At 36.6% G+C, this 20,122-nt stretch overlaps 1 protein-coding gene across 10 annotated transcripts in view; it reads left to right on the top strand.

Moving 5' to 3' along the window:
• Positions 1–20,122, top strand: part of si:ch211-198m17.1 — a 40,289-nt gene that overhangs the window by 13,673 nt on the left and 6,494 nt on the right. For 4 of the 10 annotated variants that reach the window (XM_002661209.7, XM_068219287.2, XM_005164163.6 and 1 more), the window contains exons 2-12: positions 1,458–1,520; positions 7,155–9,302; positions 9,428–9,529; positions 10,311–10,417; positions 13,960–14,018; positions 14,099–14,244; positions 15,677–15,811; positions 16,024–16,066; positions 16,522–16,559; positions 18,799–18,889; positions 18,993–19,182. In XM_002661209.7, the coding sequence (XP_002661255.2) occupies positions 1,458–1,520; positions 7,155–9,302; positions 9,428–9,529; positions 10,311–10,417; positions 13,960–14,018; positions 14,099–14,244; positions 15,677–15,811; positions 16,024–16,066; positions 16,522–16,559; positions 18,799–18,889; positions 18,993–19,182 (3,122 nt within the window). The remainder of the gene's footprint in view (positions 1–1,457; positions 1,521–7,154; positions 9,303–9,427; positions 9,530–10,310; positions 10,418–13,959; positions 14,019–14,098; positions 14,245–15,676; positions 15,812–16,023; positions 16,067–16,521; positions 16,560–18,798; positions 18,890–18,992; positions 19,183–20,122) is intronic. The other 6 variants (XM_073944820.1, XM_073944821.1, XM_073944819.1 and 3 more) reach the window with 2 other exon arrangements.

Raw genomic sequence — 20,122 nt, 5'->3', positions numbered from 1 at the left:
TGCAGATTGATATTTTGTTAACATGTTAACATATACCTTCTATGTGAGTTTATGCTTTGAGTTTACTGCAAACGTCACATCCGTAACACTGAAATTGCTCAGATATTTCATACAATTTATGTGGGTTGTAAGGGCCAACTCCTCAGAAACAACAGAAAACTATGCCAATTAAATGTTTGTATTTTGGCCACCACTGTATGTTGTACTTCATCTGCATTTTTTTCATAGCAATCTAGGGATATTGCTTGAAAAAAAGCTGAATGGAAACACAAATATGCATAAAATCCTAACATGTGCTCAGGAATGCTTACATGAGAATTTTTTTTATGCATGATAATAAAATTGTCAACAAGCTTTAATTGAAACACATATATTTAAATGAATAATTTGATCTACAATGAAAAGCTCCTGTGTCTGCATCACAACAGATCATGTTACTTGACTGTGGACAAACCAGTGAACCTGTCTTTGTGCACACATTTAACATGTTGTTGAGCCAAAGTCTGTCATCTAAATGATTTGGTTAAATAACCTCCCAAACAAGATTATGTGACAAGTCATCCATTACTGAAAGCAAGATAACATGACATTACATGTTATTCAAATAATTATCTGACATTTATTATGAAGGGAGGGAAAGCTACAGGGGGTTCCACGTTTGTAGCATCATTTATTTTATTATTATTTTATTTATAATTTGTGCTAGTTTTCCACAAAGTGCAGTTGTGTTCTCTTGTACACGTGGGATGAATTAAATGACTATTCTTTATTTTTAAATGATTATTTTCCTTTTGGTTAACTGAGTGGAAACATCACTATTGATTGATTAATCTGGCCTAAATAGTTTTTAAACAAATAATGAAAGCCTATTTCAACTCCGTTTTATTGACCTTTTCTTCTCCATTAAGCGTGAATGAATGTGACTTTATTGCTGGGTAAACTGTGAATCAAGAGGTCTGTGTGACCATTTAGGTGTGTGGAAAACTAGATTAATATATAACCGGGAAGTTATGCAAATAGCTTAATAGTTCTTCATTTCTCTATAACTTTCTTTCTATGTCCGCACTTGAATTTCCGACTTCATTCTGAAAGTAAGTTATAATAGGTACATGGCGGCTGTGTGTGTGTTTAGGAGTTCACTTTTCCTTGTCATGTATTGTTCTTTTGTTTGTGGTTGCTAGGTATTAACTGAGGCAGCATATAACTGCAGGTGGCAGTCACTCCGTATGACTGTTTGTTCTTGGAAAATAATGAAATAACTGTCAGGATGTGATGCATTTTTTGCGTCTGACAGTAAATAGTTCCTTATTGACCGCTGAATCATTAACAGAGTGTGCCTGATTGGATTATAAGAAACATACTTACAGGAAACTGACTGACAATTGAATTTTGTGTCTTAGGTTGTATGCTTTTGTTGTATATCTGTTGTTCATACCATTTTGTCTGTGTTTTCACAGCTGTAACAGAGATAGATGCAAATGCCACAGGCTCACCCACTAGTGATCCCACCATGACTGTTGGTAAGTTCATCTTAACTGCTCCCAACACAAAACTGTTTAGTTTCATCAAAACTTTTCTTTAACATCATCAGGTGAAGCTGTCATGTTAGTCATAATGAATATATGCTCACAGTGTATTTTAATGTACAATTCACACTATTAACAACCCATTAAATAAGACTTTAAGCTCAGTTAAAAGGGTTGTCCTCTACGATATCATATTTTAAACTTCAGTTGATAAGAAATGTAGCTGTGTGAAACATAAACAACATCTCTGTAATGTAATACGCTCAAAGTAATTATCAAAGTTCAATGCAAAGGGAGACATTGGCTTTTACAGAGTTAGCTTAGCAAAGCCTACAGCGAATGAAGTTTGGGGACTACAAAAAAAACAAAAAAAAAAACATCAGGGTTAATGAGATCACAAACATTTCAGGTTACATGCATTTATCATGCGCATATACACTGCACAGCGAAGGGGCGTGGCCAGAGAAGCTGTAATGTTATAGCAGAGAAAGCATCCAAATGCTGCTACTGTATATTCCACAGAGCTCGTTCTGTTTTAGCTTCCGAAGGACACAACACAAAGAGAGAAGTGCTTACAGTTTAATTTGAATTATGTTCCAGAGATTTATAAAAGCATTTGACAAATGACAGCTTCCAGAATCTCTCCCAGTTCAGTGCTGGATTCGGCTAAAAACTCCTGCTTGTAGGGGCGTGACGCTTGTCCTGGTGATGTGGAGCTGATCTGTGAATCGCAGCACATTATTTTAGCTGACCAATCAGAGCCTCTTGAGGGCGGGCTTTTGGAGGAACTAGGAAACATGACAGTGGTTTTCATATTAGCTGAGTAGCTGTATATAATGAAAGTAAGATATATGAAAAAATAACGTCATTTTCTACAAGTGAAGCATGAGCACATTGCTTTGCATCTAATAAATACAGGCAAGCCTTAAAATACACTCTGGACCACCCGATTTAATAGTTAGTAAAGTACAGTAGTAGTTGGGTTTAGGTATTGGGTAGGGTTAGGAGTGTAAAATAATATTATACATTATAGGTGCCAATAAACTGGGAATATCTTAATAATAGGCAGGTAATAAGGCAGTATTTAATGTTGTTAATTAAAAAGTGACCAATTATATATTTAAAAAGAATTCCATTGCTTGCACAATAATAAAATCTCCACTCATATTGCTTTTAATACTGGTTTCACATTCTTTTGTTTATTTAATGATGTGAGAATGGGCTTTAATCATTTAAGAGGAGGAACTATAACTCAAAGTCATAAATAAACAGTAGCTTTATTTGAACATTTTAGTATAAAGAGCTTTTGTCTTTGAAAAAATATCTACAGCTTAATTCAAATATTTGTTGGTGAATGCTTACTTTCACATGGTCATTTCCATAGTGATGGCGGATCTGTTACTAATAGCATGCTATAAACCAGTGGTTGCCATGAAAAAAGTGTGGTGCCCATACCTGTTCCTGGAGGGCCACTGTCTTGCAGAGTTTATTCCCTGCCCTAATTAAAGACAGCTAAATCAATTAATCAAGGTCTTCAGACTCTTCAGAAACTTCTAGCCAAGTTTGTTCCTGAAAACATGAAACAAATGTGTTGAAAGTTCAGACGTAAAATGCTCATTTGTGCAGCACTTCATGTTGTGAAGATGTGAGACCTAAGCATATCCTGTATGTTTGTCAAGCATGTATATTTGAAAAGCAATGGTAAAAGTAGCAAATTAGAATGGAAAAACACATTTTGTGTGAGTGAACCCTTACAGTAGTACAGGCCATATAAAATTAATTTTGATATATTTTGCAACAGTTATCACGTTTGTTTAGTTCACACGACTTATTAAACATTTTAGCTTCCAGAAGCAGGTTGACAAGTGCCCCCATTGAGCAGTCATTTGCACTTCTGCCAAACAGTGAGCTTTTTGTAGAATTTGGCCCATATGTCAAAGTAGAATAATGTCACGAAAATAGAGACTCAGATGAAGAACATAAGGGTAAAGGGCAGGGGTCACCAATCCTGGTCCTGGAGGGCCGGTGTCCCTGCAGGGTTTAGCTCCAACTTGCCTCAACACACCTGCCTGGATGTTTCAAGTATACCAAGTAAGACCTTGATTAGCTTGTTCAGGTGTGTTTGATTAGGGTTGGAGCTAAAATCTGCAGGACACCGGCCCTCCAGGAACAAGTTTGGTGACCACTGGTTTAGGGTGTCATGTTGGTTTGGGCTTTCACACGTATAATTTTGAGGAATACGTTGTAAATCCAACATAGTCTCTTTCTGAAAACATAGCCCTATATACGTTTCTGGATTGCAAATTATGTAGCCAGAGCTACGTATGGCTGCCTTTCATCTTTAAAACGAATGCTACAGGGCCGGTATGACAGCGGTCCTTTTCTCACTTACCAGCTGACCACTTATCTCTGTATGGACGGCTTTTCCACTGTTACTAGTATGTTGACGGACTTGAGACGCAGAGCGGAGTTGATCGCGACAACAGGGTTGAGTCCAATGAAGAACGCTTCCTAAATGTTTTTGTTTGGCAAAAACAGAAGCCAAAAAAATTAAATAAACAAGTAAATAACAGGGTAAGAATGTGGTAAAATCTGAAAACAATGGTAAAAATTCTGGATTGCTCTTTAAAATACTGCAGTTGGGTTAAGGGAAGCGGGTGGGTGGGAGATCGGTCAGTCAGTAAATCAGACAACAGCGGCCTCTTGTGGATTTACGTGAAAAGAGCAGGCACGAATAGGACTTGCGAAAGAAATTTGAGATCTGAAAAAGCGTACACATTGACCTCGGGTTGATTTGCGATAACAAAAAGTGTTATAAAATCAGCTCCTGGGACGTATTTTGCTCTCTCCAGAAATCTATATAGGTGTACCAGCCTGATCTCACAAGGAAACGTAAGTACTTTACGTTTTATGAGTTTAGTGGCTAATTCATAAGAATCCAGTTGAGTTGTTCGAAAATGTATGATTTTAAAAAGGAGGCGTGACACCCAACCCTGCCCCTAAACCCAACCGTCATTGGTTGATAAGCAAATCATACTAAATTGTACAAATTAAATTAAATTAAATTGTACGAATTCATTCAATTTAGCCCCTAAATCAAAAAGTTACTAATTTCCATGAGATTGCGTTGGGTGTACTTAATCAGAAAAAGTCTGAGTTGCATAAATCCTCTCTTTTCTATGTAAGGAAACTGGACATGAGCCAAATCACAAAATCAAGTTAGATTTTAATTATGAGTAGTAATTGGAAGTGGTAAACCTTAAATGTCCAAAGACACGTGGCATAGGTGACTTAAATAAACTACATTGGACATGAGTATGTGTTTGTGAATGAGAGAGCGTATGGGTATTTTACGAGATGTGCTCACTTAGGGCTGGGTTGAGGCAGGAAGGCTAAAACATCTACCGGTAAAACAGAGTAATTGACAGTTCATTCCATTGTGGCAACGCCTGCTAAAGCAGGGAATTAATGAGTGAATGAGAGTGATCGTGAATGTCTAATTCTGCTCCAGGAGGGCCAGTGTCCTGCAGAGTGTAACTCAAACAAGCTCCAGAACAATTACCTTTATTAGCCGGTTCATGTGTATTTAATTTGGGTTAGAACTAAACTCTGCAGGACAGTGGCCCTCCAAGAACAGGTTTAAGCACCCTCATATTGTATGCTGAAAAACGAATTTACTTACAGTTTCTTTGCATTTTTTTTAGGAGATTTTTTGAATCCTATGCCAGACATTGATGGAATTATAATAATTATTACACTTATTTTAGACTTGACACTATTCAAAACAAGCACTCAGCTAGAACAGCAATAAACAGAACATTTTTTTGCCCTGGTGTTTTGAGGGGGAGCTCCTTTTAGTTTGTCACTGGACACACACAGTGCAAAAACAACAAAGTTAGTGCCTCTGATTTAAGTGTTAGGGTGGACAAAGATTTTCTATTTACATTGTTTAAATGTTAGTTCATCAAAATATGACAATGATATTAATAATTACTCACCCTCATGTTTTTCCAATCCCAGGATACCTTTATTTATCAGAACACAATTCAAAATATTTTAGATGAAATACGAGAGCTCTTTTATCCTCCATAGACACTACTGGTCTCGAGACATTTAAAGTCCAGAAAAGGATCTAAAAACATTGTCTAAACATTCCATGTAAATTCAGTGGTTCAATTGTCTTCATACAAATATTTAAAAACACCTTTGTGTGCCAAAAAACTATAAATACTTCTCTTTTTACCTATATCTTCGTTCTTACGTTGTTATGGTGGACAAATGTTTTGCCACTACTATAGCCCATAGTAAACACACTCTGATCTGATACAGAAGACACTGGCGAACAAAGTTGTTTTTACAGTTTTGTTCTTGGAAGTTCCTGTGGTTACAGTTGAACCACTGAAGTCAGATGGATTGCTTTGTGCTTATACATCGTGTTTCCTTATCCCATGACTTTGCTTTTTAATATATGTTGAGAGAGCTTTAAGGTTTCATCTAAAATATCCTCCTTTGTGAAGATGAATGGAGGTCTAGGGGATTAGCAAAAAATTAGGGTGAGTAATTAATAACAGGATTTTCACTTTTGGGTGAACTAACCCTTATGGGCCCTATCATACACCCGGCGCAATAAGGAGCAAGATGTATTTGGTGCAATGTGTTGCTATTTTCAGAACAATGCAACCCTAATTTTCCCATTTTGCACCACGTTGTTTAAATAGCAAATCCATTTGCATCGCTTTGTGGACTCATGGATCTGCTGGTCTAGAATGGACAAGAAAAAAATTACAAAATGTATTATTTTCTACATAAATATAAAAGCCACTAACTCTGTATCTTTATCTTGGGGGGCTTTTTCCAGTTTATTCATGACAACTTGCTTTTGTATATTGTTATTATTATTATTATTATTAATTCTTTGCAAATTTATATTTGTTTTAATAAAAACAAGCTTAGATTTGTCCACCTGTCGTGTTTTGGACTATATGAGGCATAGGACGTGTGCTTGGATATAACTCAATTTGTTGACCACACTTCATTATTATTGCTCATGTATTCGTTGCTGGAAATTAGAACTGAATTTAGAAATAGTTTTTAAACAAATATTTGTGCTTAACAAGTGAAATTAAATGTGTAGGCTAGTGAATGTCTTCAGTGGAATTCGTACAAGACCGTTTCCTTACTCTGTGAAAGTGAAGGAGTGAAGAGAAAGAGGCCGAATGGAGGAGGCTTATTCTTTGTCTTAGCACTGCAGATGGTCAGATTTTCTCACTAGTAAAGCATTCAGTTTTTCCACTTACAAAGTCTGCCATGTAAATAGCAAATGTGCCATGGCATGACGCAACTGACTCCTAAAGGGAATGGGAGATGAGACTCTGATTGGTTTAATGCTAGTTATGCTCAAAACACACACATAATTCATTAAGAGAATATCACAACCCTGTTAGAGCATGAGCCGTGGCGCAAACCGTATTTTTCCGTCCTTAAAATAGCAAAAGTGGATTCCAACATGCCTTTAATACTTTTGCTCCATGAGCTTTAGACTTTGCACCTAGATCGTTAAAATAGAGACCCATGTCCTTATACAGTTATCCTTTTAAGTGTTCCTAATGATGTATTTGTGGCCAACAGCACCAAGCATTCCATCTGGGAATACAAGTACAGCATTCCCAAACAGTGCTACAACTTCAGCTCTGTTGACAACACGTCGTGGTGATGTCACTTCTCTACTCTCATCTACTCAAGACAGCATTTCGAGCTCATCCACAACTCCACTAGTTAATGCTACAAGCTCATCAGTGAGTACATCAGGAAATGCCACAACTTCACCTGCACCTGTAGCCAACATCACAAGTCCACTTGAACCTACAGCGGGGAATGCAACAACCGATCCTGTAACTGCACCAGGGGACAGCACAACTACTAATTTCCTTGAGTCAGGCAACAGCACATCTCTACCCCACACTACAAGTGGCAATTACACATCTCCTCTCATTAGCTCACCAGGCTACACCACTGCTCCATCCATTACAACCCCAAGCAATGTCACAATTACCGCCCAAACCACATCAGGTAACGATACAACAGCAAACTATGCCACGACGTCACCCTCAGCCACACACTTACCAACACCAGAGAACAATGCAACAGGGAGCGCTACCACACCACCCATCACTACACCAGGGAACTTTACAACAGGTGACGCTACTTCACCACCCTTAACTTCATCAGGAAGTAATACAACAGGGAACGCTACTGCATCACCCATGACTACACCAGTAAATGCTACTACACAACCCTTAATTACAACAGGGAATGGTACAACGGAGAGTCCTTCTAGACCATCCATGACTACACCAGTGAATTCTACTATACCCCCCATTTCTACACCAGAAAGCAATACATCAGGGAATGCTACTGCACCATCTATGACTACACCAGTAATTGCTACTACACAACCCTTAACTACACCAGAGAACAATACAACAGGTAACACTTCTGCACCATCCATGACTACACCAGTGAGTGCTACTACACAACCTTTAACTACTCTAGAAAACAATGCAACAGTAAACGCCACCACACCACCCATGACCACACCAATACATGCTACTACACCACCCAAAACTACTCCAGGGAGCAATACGACAGTAAATGCTACCACACCACACATCAGTACAACAACGAACAATGCCACAGTAAATGCTACCACACCACACACTACTACACCAGGGAGCAACACAACAGTAAATGCTACTACACCACCCATAACTACACCCTGGAGCAATACCACTGTAAATGCAACTACACCCCACTTTACTTCACCAGTGAGCAATTCAACAGTAAGTACTACCACACCACTCATAACCACACCCGGGAACCATACCACAGTAAATGCTTCAACACCACCACCCATAACTACACCCGGGAACCATACCACAGTAAATGCAACTACACCACTCATAACTACACCAGGGAGCAATACAACAGTAAATGCTACTACCCCACAAAGTACCACTCAAGGAAGCAATACAACAGTAAATGCTACTACGCCACCTATAACTACACCCGGGAACCATTCCACAGTAATTGCAACTACACCACAATATACTACTCCAGGAAGCAATACCACAATAAATGCTACTACACCACAAATTACTACAACAGGGAGCAATACCACAGTAAATGCCACTACACCAACCATAACTACACCAGGGAGCAACACAACAGTACATACTACCACACCATCCACTAGCACACCAGGAAACAATACCACAGTAAATGCTACTACACCCTCCATAACTACACCAGGGAGCAACACAACAGTAAATGCTACTACACCACACAATACTACACCCGGAAACAATTCCACAGGAAATGCTACAACACCGACAATTACTACACCAGGGAGTAACACAACAGTAAATGCTACAACACCACCCATTACTACACCAGGGAGCAACACAACAGTAAATGCTACAACACCACCCATTACTACACCAGGGAGCAACACAACAGTAAATGCTACAACACCAGCCATTACTACACCAGGGAGCAACACAACAGTAAATGCTACTACACCAGCCATTACTACACCAGGGAGCAATACCACAGTAAATGCTACAACAACACCCATTACTACACCAGGGAGCAATACAACAGTAAATGCTACCACACCACCACAATCTACTCCAGGAAATACTACTCTACCACCTATAACCAACTCAACAACTGGACCCATCGTATCTACTACTAACCCAACTAACACCACCACACCAGGTGTGTTTGAATGAATGTGATTGTGTACTTCTCAAATATAATGTGCATGCAGTGTTGTACATAAATGTCTTTAATATGTCCCACATTCATAAACACTAAGTTCCATTCCTTTTCCCCCCTTTTAGGTACTTGTCCTACAGTGCCCTGCCCATCACTCAGTGTCTGTGTGAACTCCGTCTGCCAGTGCTTGGCAGGAACTGTTCTTTTAAATAATGTTTGTGTGGAAAGTAAGTACCTGTTGTCAAGCCTCTTTCATTCACTTGCCCTATTTGTCCTCACATGGGGCCATCATACTGAATCACTCTTATTTTAAGTTGCATTTCACCAGCATAAACCATGCCACACTTTGAGCTAGACTTTATTGTAGGGATGAAGGGGATGTTAAGAGAACAGTGGAATGAACGGGAGGGGAAATAAGAGGATAAACATTGAACAGGTAGGTAGGTTGATCGGACATCCTACGATGATGCCCAGAGACTCAGAGTCAGGGTACCGTCTCTGTAATATTTTGGTAGACTGATTGAACCCCCGATTCAACCTAGGAGTGAAGAGAGGGTTGTGAATGGGAAGCAAGGAAACAGAGGAGGGGAGGGTGGGTTCTAAAGAATGAGACGAACAACGCTAGAGGGCTGGTCTGCCTTAAATACATTTTACGAAGTAGGTGATTGGTTAAGGAGACAAAGTGAGGTGTGGTTTATGCTAGCCACTATTTCCACAGCAGAATTATTAATGCACAATTATATTTACTTCAATATGTTTTATATTTTTGTTGCATTATTTTATTTCAGATAATTTCATAAAGAATGAATATATTGTAAATTATATTCTGCAGAAAAGTTTAATGTATTATGTACTTCAGGGCAGACTTTTAAAATGTAATAGCCATGGCAATAAAATTTCACTAGACATAGGAACTCGAAAGTAAATATTTCAATTATGTCCATGCCATGTATCAATAATGAAAGGAACATAACAAAAATTGTAAGTGTAACTTTTTTCTTTTCCCAGCTAAAACCTTTGCTAGTTCCCTACGAGTGAACCGCACTTTTGATGATGCCATGAATGATCCCAAGTCACCTCAATTTCAGGAATTTGCAAATGAGATCATGGCTGCGGTAGGTTACAAACTTGCATTACTCACAAAAACTTAAAATAATTTGTATGTAATATTTGTAAAAATATTTGTAAATATGGAAATATATATACAGGGGTGGGACAATGTACATTTTTTTTGAGGTTTCATGGCTACATTTGACCAGCCAATCTTCATTGGTTGCAAACTCCAACAGTAAGAGCAGAGTGTGAAGGTTTACTTAGCAGAGAACGAGTTTTGCTTAAAATATTGCAATGCACACAACATTATGAGTGACATAACAGTATTAAAAAGAGGAGAAATTGTTGGTGTGCATCTCGCTGGTGCATCTGTGACCAAGACGGCAAGTCTTTGTGATGCATCAAGAGCAACGCTATCCAGGGTAATCTCAGCATACCACCAAGAAGGATGAACCACGTCCTACAGGAGTAACTGTGATTGCAAGAGGAAGCTGTCTCAAAGGGATGTCCGGGTGTTAACCCGGATTATATTTAAAAAACATAAAACCACAGCTGCCCAACTCACTGCAGATTTAAATGTGTTTGACTGTTGTATGCCCAGAGTGAAGTATGGGGGTGAATCAGTGATTGTTTGGTCTGCAATATCATGACATTGCCTAAGCGCAATACTTCTGCTACATTGGTGCATCACTGCCAAGGGCTACCAAACCATTGTGGAGGACCATGTCTAGTGGTTCCAAGATTAGCTGCATCCTAAATGGCACTCTATGCACTTATGCACTAACACATTCAACAGTATAGTATATGTATGTAGTATCATCCCAAATAGAACACTAAGGGTTTTTTACCTAAGCTGAATTTCAAACCGTTTCCCTGATGACGTTTGACGGTTGCCAAATTTGTGAAATAAATGACAAAACTACCCTATAAAATTGCCCTGAGTATAACCGCATTCACCATCTGGAGGCGGTATAATCACTCTCGTAGAAGAATTTTGCTTTCACAATCCAAGTCATCCAACATAAGTGCCTGAAAGCTCCGCCCCTTCTGCTACTTGAGCAAAGCAGCGGCTGTTGAGTGCATGTTTTAATAGTTAAATAAGTCCATCATTCTGGTATTTAAAGTGCACTTATCATTTTTAGAGTTTTCAGCGTGAATGCGTACTTACTAGGGATGTAACGGTATCAGAATTTCACGGTACGGTAATACCTCGGTATGAATGTCACGGTACGGTATTTATTGAATCATTTACAGGAAAAAACAAAACTTATGAAAATACTCCAAAATAGTGCCAAAAGTGTCAATGACATACAAATTAGCCATCTATCTGTAAGCTTTGAAACAGGAACTTCAATTTTAATAACAAAAAAAATATTAAACCATGTAAAAAATAAAGTTTCAATTTAGTATTGTTGAAAACTCATCACATTCAACATTTAATCACACTCAGCCCATCTACCCAGATGAGAGCTCTGCTAGTCGGACTTCTCATCAAGCATCTCCCGCTGGATCTAATCTCACTATATTTATTAAACGGGATATTTCATTTATCTTGTTGTCTTTATCTAACGACATATTCCTTGACTTTGGGCATTGGAATCTATTACTTGTTCTCAGGTAACGTGTTTTGGCTGAGCGCAAAGATAAGTTAATGATTAATGTAACCACGTACATTCTGTATATTGACTGATCGCTTGCCTTTATTTCCTATAATGTATAAACTTATTGTATGTTATACTTTTAAAATGGCCATTATCGATTCTTAAAACTGATACTCAGCAAAAGAGAGGGTGTGCTCATATATGCAGCACGACGCCTCAACATGTCTGCTGTCTAAGTTGCTAATATTAAAATGAAAATAGGCAGTTCCTTAAATCATGTTTACATTTTATTGTTGACAAAGTGAAACAACGAAGCCAGGGTGATGTGAATGAAGTTATAAAGTACACTCTTCCCTTTGAAGATTTACCCGTGTCCTCGGTATAATCTGCTTTTCCATATCAAACTGAGAAGAAGAGACTGCAGCCTTGATCAAACTTGCGAAGTCTGAACTTACACGGAGATAATGCAGGACTGAACTGTGTGTGTTAGGCTACTTAATATTCAGGAAAAGCCCCAATCAGAGAGGCGAATGTCTGCAGCCCCGCTTCCGTTTTCAGATGTCTCCGTTTTCCATCATCCACACTGAGACGGAGCAGCAGCGTTTCAGAATGAAAACGGCTTCTACAGCGTTTTCGAAACGCTCCGTTTTCGGCGCTCGAGAACTCCGGCGTAGTGTGGACGGTTGGCGTAACCGTAGCAAAACTTATGCGTTTTCAAACTAAAACGCATTAGTGTAAACAGGGCCTTAGAGTTTTCCAGCTCTTTTCATCCCCGCTTCTAGCAGCACACTCCATTTCCTCATTACTGGATCTGTAGCGACAACAGACCGCAAGGGATGATGGTCAAGCATGGGCTGATGGCAATTGTAGTTTTCGCTACCTCCCGTTCGCTTCATTCGCCTGAGCAAATTTTCTCAGAAGACCTATAGTTTTACCGAGTCATGCGACTTCGGTAATATCGAAAAAAATTAATATTGCGGTATGACGGTATTTACAATACCGTTACATCCCTAGTACTTACACTATTTATAGTTTGCCGTTTGGGACGCACCTATTGTATCCTGAAGGCGGTCCCATGTATTGGGATGATAATGCACCAAAACACAGTAAGACTGGTAACAAAATTGTTTGATGAACATAAAAGTGAAGTTGAACATTTCACATGGCCTGCACAGTCACCAGATCTAAATATTATTGAGCTACTTTGGGGTGTTTTGGAGAAGGGAGTCAGGAAAGTTTGCCTCCACCAGCATCACATAGTGACCTGGCCACTATTCTGCTAGAAGAATAACTCAATTCCCTCTGTCCATCGCGCAGGTCATTACCAAGAATAATTGATGCTGTATTGGCTGCAAAAAAGAGCCTCTATACCATATTAATTAATTAATTATTGTGGTCTCGTGGTAGTTTTTTTTTGTATATAATGTATTGTATATAATATATTATATATAATGGTGCGAAAAGTGTTTGCCCCTAACTGATTTATTTATTTATTTTTTTTAATGTTTCATGGTTTAATGTTTTAGATCATTAAACTAATTTTGTAAGATAACACAAATATGTCTACTGTATGTCTACCAGTTTTAGCTTTGATATTGACTATTATAATGCATACAGACAGGTGTCTTATTGAATAGCATCCTATAGAAAGTATTTATTTAAAGGGAGATGTGTGAGGTATGTACTCATTTATGCTGGCCACTATTTCCAGAGCAGAATTATTAATCCACAATTATATTTACTTCAATATGTTTTATATTTTTGTTGCATTATTTTATTTCAGATCATTTCATAAAGAATGAATATATTGTAAATTATATTCTGCAGAAAAGTTATAATGTATTATGTACTTCAGGGCAGACTTTTAAAATGTAATAGCCATGGCAATAAAATTTCACTAGACATAGGAACGCCAAAGTAAATATTTCAATTATGTCCATGCCCTGTTTCATGTCTTTTAGTCTCATAGATTCGAAATCAACACTGTTCATTTTTCATCACAGGTAAATGGAGCCATGCGTAACCAGAAAAACTACATTAACTGTACAGTGATTAAATTGATGTAAGTGGCTCTTAAAACATTTCTTACACAGCTCTTAAAAGATTGTATTCAAATTTTCTAATCGTTGTAAATGTTTCCAGGCCTGGCAGTGTAGTGGCCACAGTTAACATGCTTTTTGAGCCCAACTCTCAAGTCACCCAGGAATCAGTTTCATCTGCCATAACTACTGCTATACAACAGTGCAATAACACAAATTGTGGGATTCTTGCTGGTGCACAATACAGTGGTGAGTGTCTTGAAAAAATCCACCATTGGCTGATACCAAATAGTGAAGCAATACAATACAGCTGCACATACTCATGTTTTTCACATTGATCAATCTTTACACCACAGTACATTTATTTATATCTTAAAAGGGTAGTTCACACAAATTACAAATGCTTCCATCATTTACTCACTCTTGTTTCAAAGCTTCATAAGTTTCTTTTTCTGTGGAACACAAAGTGATATTTTGGAAGAAAGCTGTAAAAATATTTCCGTAGTTTTTAATTTTGATGGAACGTTTGAAACCACTTGAGGTGATAAATAACAAATTTTAATTTTAATGTGAACTATCCCCTTGACATTAACTCACAATAAATCCTATGTGGACAACAGATTCACCATCATCATGATCCATTTAAAATATTTATGTGTACATTTTTCATAGATTAGTAAAACTGTCATAGCTTGATATTTTAACGTCTAAAACCATAGTTTATCTCAACTTCTCAAAACTTTTCTCTTTAGATAACATAAAAATCATTCTAAATTTTTAAATTACATTTCAGAAGCTGACATAACAATCAAAAATGAATAATAAAAAACTGGTTTGAAGCTAAAAACATTGTAATGTTTGAGTTCAAATGATAGATTTTACTTTTATGCCAAGAATCATTAGAATATTAAGTAAAGAGTATTAAGCTAATTTCCTAAGGCAAATATCTCAAAACTCAATTTTTGATTAGTAATATGCATCGCTAAGAACTTAATTTGCATACCTTCAAAAGTGATTTTCTTAGTATTTAGATTTTTTAAACATCAGATTCTAGATTTTTAAATAGTTGTCATTCATTCCCCTTTATTAATCTGGGGTCACCACAGCGGAATGAACCGCCAACTTATCCAGCAAGTTTTTACACAGTGGATGCCCTTCCAGCTGCAACCCATCTCTGGGAAACATCCACACAAACATCCTCACACACACTCATACACTACAGACAACTTAGCCTACCCAATTCACCTGTACCACATGTCTTTGGAGTGTGGGAGAAACCGGAGCACCTGGAGGAAACCCATGCAAAGGCAGGGAGAACATGCAAACTCCTCACTGAAACGCTAACTGAGCCGAGGCTCGAACCAGCGACCCAGCAACCTTCTTGCTGTGAGGCGACAGCACTACCTACTGCGCCACTGCTTCGCCTTTAAGTAGTTGTATCTCGGCCAAATTTTCTCCTAACAAATCATACATCAACTTTCAGATACATACATCTCAGTTTTCGAGGAATTACACCAATGGCTTCTTTTGTTGTCCATTTACAGTAGCTTTTTAGGACATAAATCTATTACTTTACATTACAAGTCCTTTAGTTGCATGGTAGGCAGAGAAAGCATTCTTATGATGAAATATCTAATATATGTATACTGGGCTCTGTTTCTTTATGATTGTCTATTTCTAGAAACTAGTCTGTGTGCTCAAAATCCTCCTCCTTGTGATACCGAAACTACAGTGTGTAATACTAAAGATGGGTCTGCCATCTGTACCTGTGTAACTGGTTACATCCCCAGTCCTTACCAGATCAAAAGCTGCAGTGGTGAGTTTTTATTACTGCATAAAAAAAATCACATGAGCTACCATGTATGTTTATGTTTGCATATAATATTCATTGCTGACCTTTGAGTTTGACGTGGTTTCTGCCATGGCAACAGACATATTAATCCTGATCTGGGGACATCAGTGTTTATAATGTACTCTACTCTCTTCACCAATTGATTCGGTTTATTTTCTGTCTTTTTTTTTTCACAGCTTGCCCAAGTGGCTCCAAAGCATATGAAAATAAATGTGTGCCGTGAGTAGAATTTCATTCTTTTTTTAATACACACCAGTGTCAAGTTTGTTTCTGTCTAGACGAGTTGAAGTTAAAGTCATGATGTCAATATATAGGGCAACCTATAAGACATTAGTATAGCAGTTTTTGTTTAGGTATAGTCAACATTTAAAGTGGATTTTTCATCAAAGTTGGACTAAAACTATTGAACATCAATCACTTTAGTCTTTGGGCGATATTGAAAAACTGTTTTGATCCACTTTGTGATGACTACTGTATAAGTAATAATAACCACATACTCACAGTCATACTTTAAACAAGATGTTTCAGTAATTCCAGTTGTCTTCTGTTGCGAACTGAACTAATGTGTTCATTATTTATACGAGAAAACACTGCCCTCTTGTGTCAAGGGAAAATTGCAACAGTTTTATATATGTGAAGATGCTTCATCATATTTATTTATTGTCTTTAAACAGATGTTCGTTTGGATATTCTGGATTCAACTGTAATGACTGTAAGATATATATATTTTATTACAGTATTTCTTGCTTTTTAAGATGACGACCTACGCAATGCATTCAAATTGTTACTATAAAATACTATTTCACAATTCCACAATGTGTTGTTATACTCCTTTAACTTCCTGCTCTACCAAATGGTTGACCATATTTTGACTGTTTTAAATATTGCCATTAAATAATGACTTTTAAAGAATGATTGTTTAAAATAATAGTTTAAACACACAGCATTGTTGATTTACAGATAAATCAAACAAACATAATCCTGTTGCACTAATACACTTGATTTTGACTTTGTTGTAAAAAAAAGAAAGAAAAAAGAAAATATGTTAAATGAGAATCTGAAATATTTTATGGCATACTCCAAAAAGTAAAGATGATGTAGTATTCAGAAATGTTTTATGTAGATTTTATATATATATATATATATATATATATATATATATATATATATATATATATATATATATATATATATATATATATATATATATAAAATTGGTCTTACACTTCATATTTTGAGACTTTTCACTGTACATGTATTAATTACAGCACTTTTATTTTAAACCAACATATCAACCATTTGGTAGAGGTTAACGTTTTAGAAATTAATGGATGTGTTGAGGAAAAATGCATTGAGTGTGTTAGCGACATTAGGAGTTACAAAATGCAATCCATTTTTTTTTCTTGGTGAGGCAGTTAGAAAAGTAAAAAATATTTTAAAAAAATAATGATTATGATCAGCAAATTCTTGTTCAAATTGACTAATTTAAAAAAATGTTTTTACAAGTTTACAAGTGACAATGTTCTCACCTTTTTATTAATAATACATTTAGTGATTTTATATTAATCATGTTAATAACATTTTAAACAAAACACATAGACCATTTAAAATAAATGATAATAAAACAATAATTTAAAACAAATCATTACTGGTGAGACATTTTATTTGAATATATTATTGACTTTATTTGTTTTACATGCAAAACATGCAATCAAAGAATTACCAGTATTAACAACATTGGGTTGAATGGAATTAATGTTCTGATAGTTCAGACAGCACAATTTTTAAAAAATATGTCCTAACAAAACAAACTCAAAGCAAAATAACTTATTTTAATGGAGAAATTTTAGCTGCAATGACCATTGGTGTGCATATTTTTGTCAGCATTTTTTATCAACAAAATCCAGTCCCAAAAAATAAGTGAAGTTTAATTATAACCTATTTTTGAAAGGATCACGTGCTTATGATTGACCACGGCTGGTCTTGCATGATATTCCAATCAGATGAATCCAAACACTCATAAATAGCCCAATTTCCTTGCCTAAACCACCTTGTTTTTCATGTCAAACTTGTAAAGTTGGATCTTTTGATGAAAGTGTGCAAGACTGAACTTTAGGCTCTTAATATTGAGGAAAAATCCCCAGTCGGATAGTTTTTAGATGTCTCCTTTTCTCCCCATCCGCAATGACACAGAACAGCAGTGTTTTAAAACCAAAATCTCACCAGCGTTTCCAAAACAGGGCATGAAAACTTCGGGGTAGTGTGGACGGAGGGAGCAACCGTAGCAAAATTTATGCGTTTTAAAACTAAAATGTATTAATGTAAACAAGGCCTTTGTCTTGAAGAATCCCTCCGTCCACCCTGACTCCTGCCCTTTTTCTTAGCTCAATTCAGGGGAGTTTTTGAGACCTACCTGAGCTCAGACTCCCCTCTCTTTCTTGATTAAACAGGAGGGACCCCTGGGCTCAAGGATCTTCTGAGCTCAGGGCTCTCCTAGGACAGCATGCCAAACGCTTTATCAAGCACCAGTGTCACCACAAGTGTGAGCTCTTGAAATAAGTTTAAAGAAAAGCATATTAAGATTTTTTTTGCCACAAATATAATAGAAAAAATGGGTAATCCTTATTTACTATATACAATCCATGGGTTTAAAATGACCACAGGGCAAAACACAAAAAAAAAATGCATTAAAAACCTCTTAAAATTATTAAAATAACATACATATTTTGAGGATATTAAAACATTTGCAAAATGTGTTCCCTTTATTTAAAATATGCCTTTAATGTGAAAAAGAAGCTCTGATCAAAAAATAAATAAATAAAAAAACTTGAATGCATTATGGGGTTAAAGTTATTTTAATTTACACAATTCATTAGAGGCATTTGTTCATTTAACAATGACTTTGTATGTGTACAGTATGTATGTCTAATGCTTTCTGTCTCTCTGCACAGCCTCTCTGTTGGCTCTGGTGGTGGTGGCCTGTGTATTAGGGGGTCTTCTGCTCATTGTGATTGTGGTAGCTATCATCTACATCTGCAAGAGGTAAGATTTTTTGAGAGGTAGATTTAAATGTCTCTGCATTTGTTTTCTGTGCTTTCTGTGCATTTGTTGACATTGTGTGTGCGTATTATTGATTTTTCTGCAGGAAGAAGCCAGACATCAATTATTTCAGCAGCCCCTACTCTGCTGGGGACTACCGGACCCATTGGACCTCTCAAGAGGTCGGCCATATCCCCCGTGCCACTCTCACATCCACCTCCAGCCATGATGTCTCTGGGAACAGTCTGGAGATGTCTGAAGCGATGGGCAAAGGGAAAGGGCACAGTAATGGATTGGTGAGAATCCCCTTTTAATAGAACCTCAGAGATGTAAATCTGTTAAAGGTTCTAGGTGTACTTATCTTTAGCTTACAGTGAGTTTTTAAATAATGATTTATTGAAAGATTTAATAAAGATAATATTAATAAGTGACCCTGGAGAGCAAAAGCAGTCTTATGTTGCATGGGTACATTTTTGGCAATATCCAAAAATACATTGTAAAGTACATAATTTCTATTATGCCAAAGATAATTAGGATATTACATAAAGAAAAGGTCACATGAAAAAGAAACATTGTATATAAGTGCACTTAATTGCAATTCATAGGCAATAATGGCAATTTTATAGCCAATTTTCTCAGTATTTGGATTTTTTGAACACTTATATTCCATATCTTGGACAAATATTGTTCTGTCTTAACAAACCACACATTCATGGAAAGCTTATTTGTGACTCTGGGGAAAAATTGTCACTTATTTTGAAATTGAGGCTTTATGAATTGTGTATTGATGTATGGTTTGTTATGATAGGACAATATTTGACTGAGATACTATTCAAAATCTGGAATCTGAGGGTTGAAAAAAATTCTAAATGTTGAGACAACCACCTTTTAAGCAACCACTTTTTAAAAATATCTTCATAAAACATGATCTTTCTTAATATTCTAAGAATTTTTGGCATAAAAGAAAAAAAAAAACATAGAATTTTGACCCATTCAATGCTCTTTTGACTATTGCCAAAAATAGTCTGGACTGATTTTGTCATTCAGTGTTATATATTAGTAAGTGAAATTAAGTTTAGTTTTATTTAATCATGTTATAAAAGAATTATTAAGATCATTCTCAAGTTTGGGGTCAGTTTGCTATTAAAATATTAAGCAGAATAACTTTTTTCAACATTGATAACACATTTTAGACACTTTTTATTATTTTATGCAAAAGAAATGACGTAAAGGACA

This window comes from Danio rerio, chromosome 3, assembly GCF_049306965.1.
Source record: "Danio rerio strain Tuebingen ecotype United States chromosome 3, GRCz12tu, whole genome shotgun sequence".
NCBI classification, from domain to species: Eukaryota; Metazoa; Chordata; class Actinopteri; order Cypriniformes; family Danionidae; genus Danio; species Danio rerio.
The sequence above is the reverse complement of the archived record's forward strand: the minus strand, read 5'-3'. Positions and strand labels throughout refer to the sequence as shown.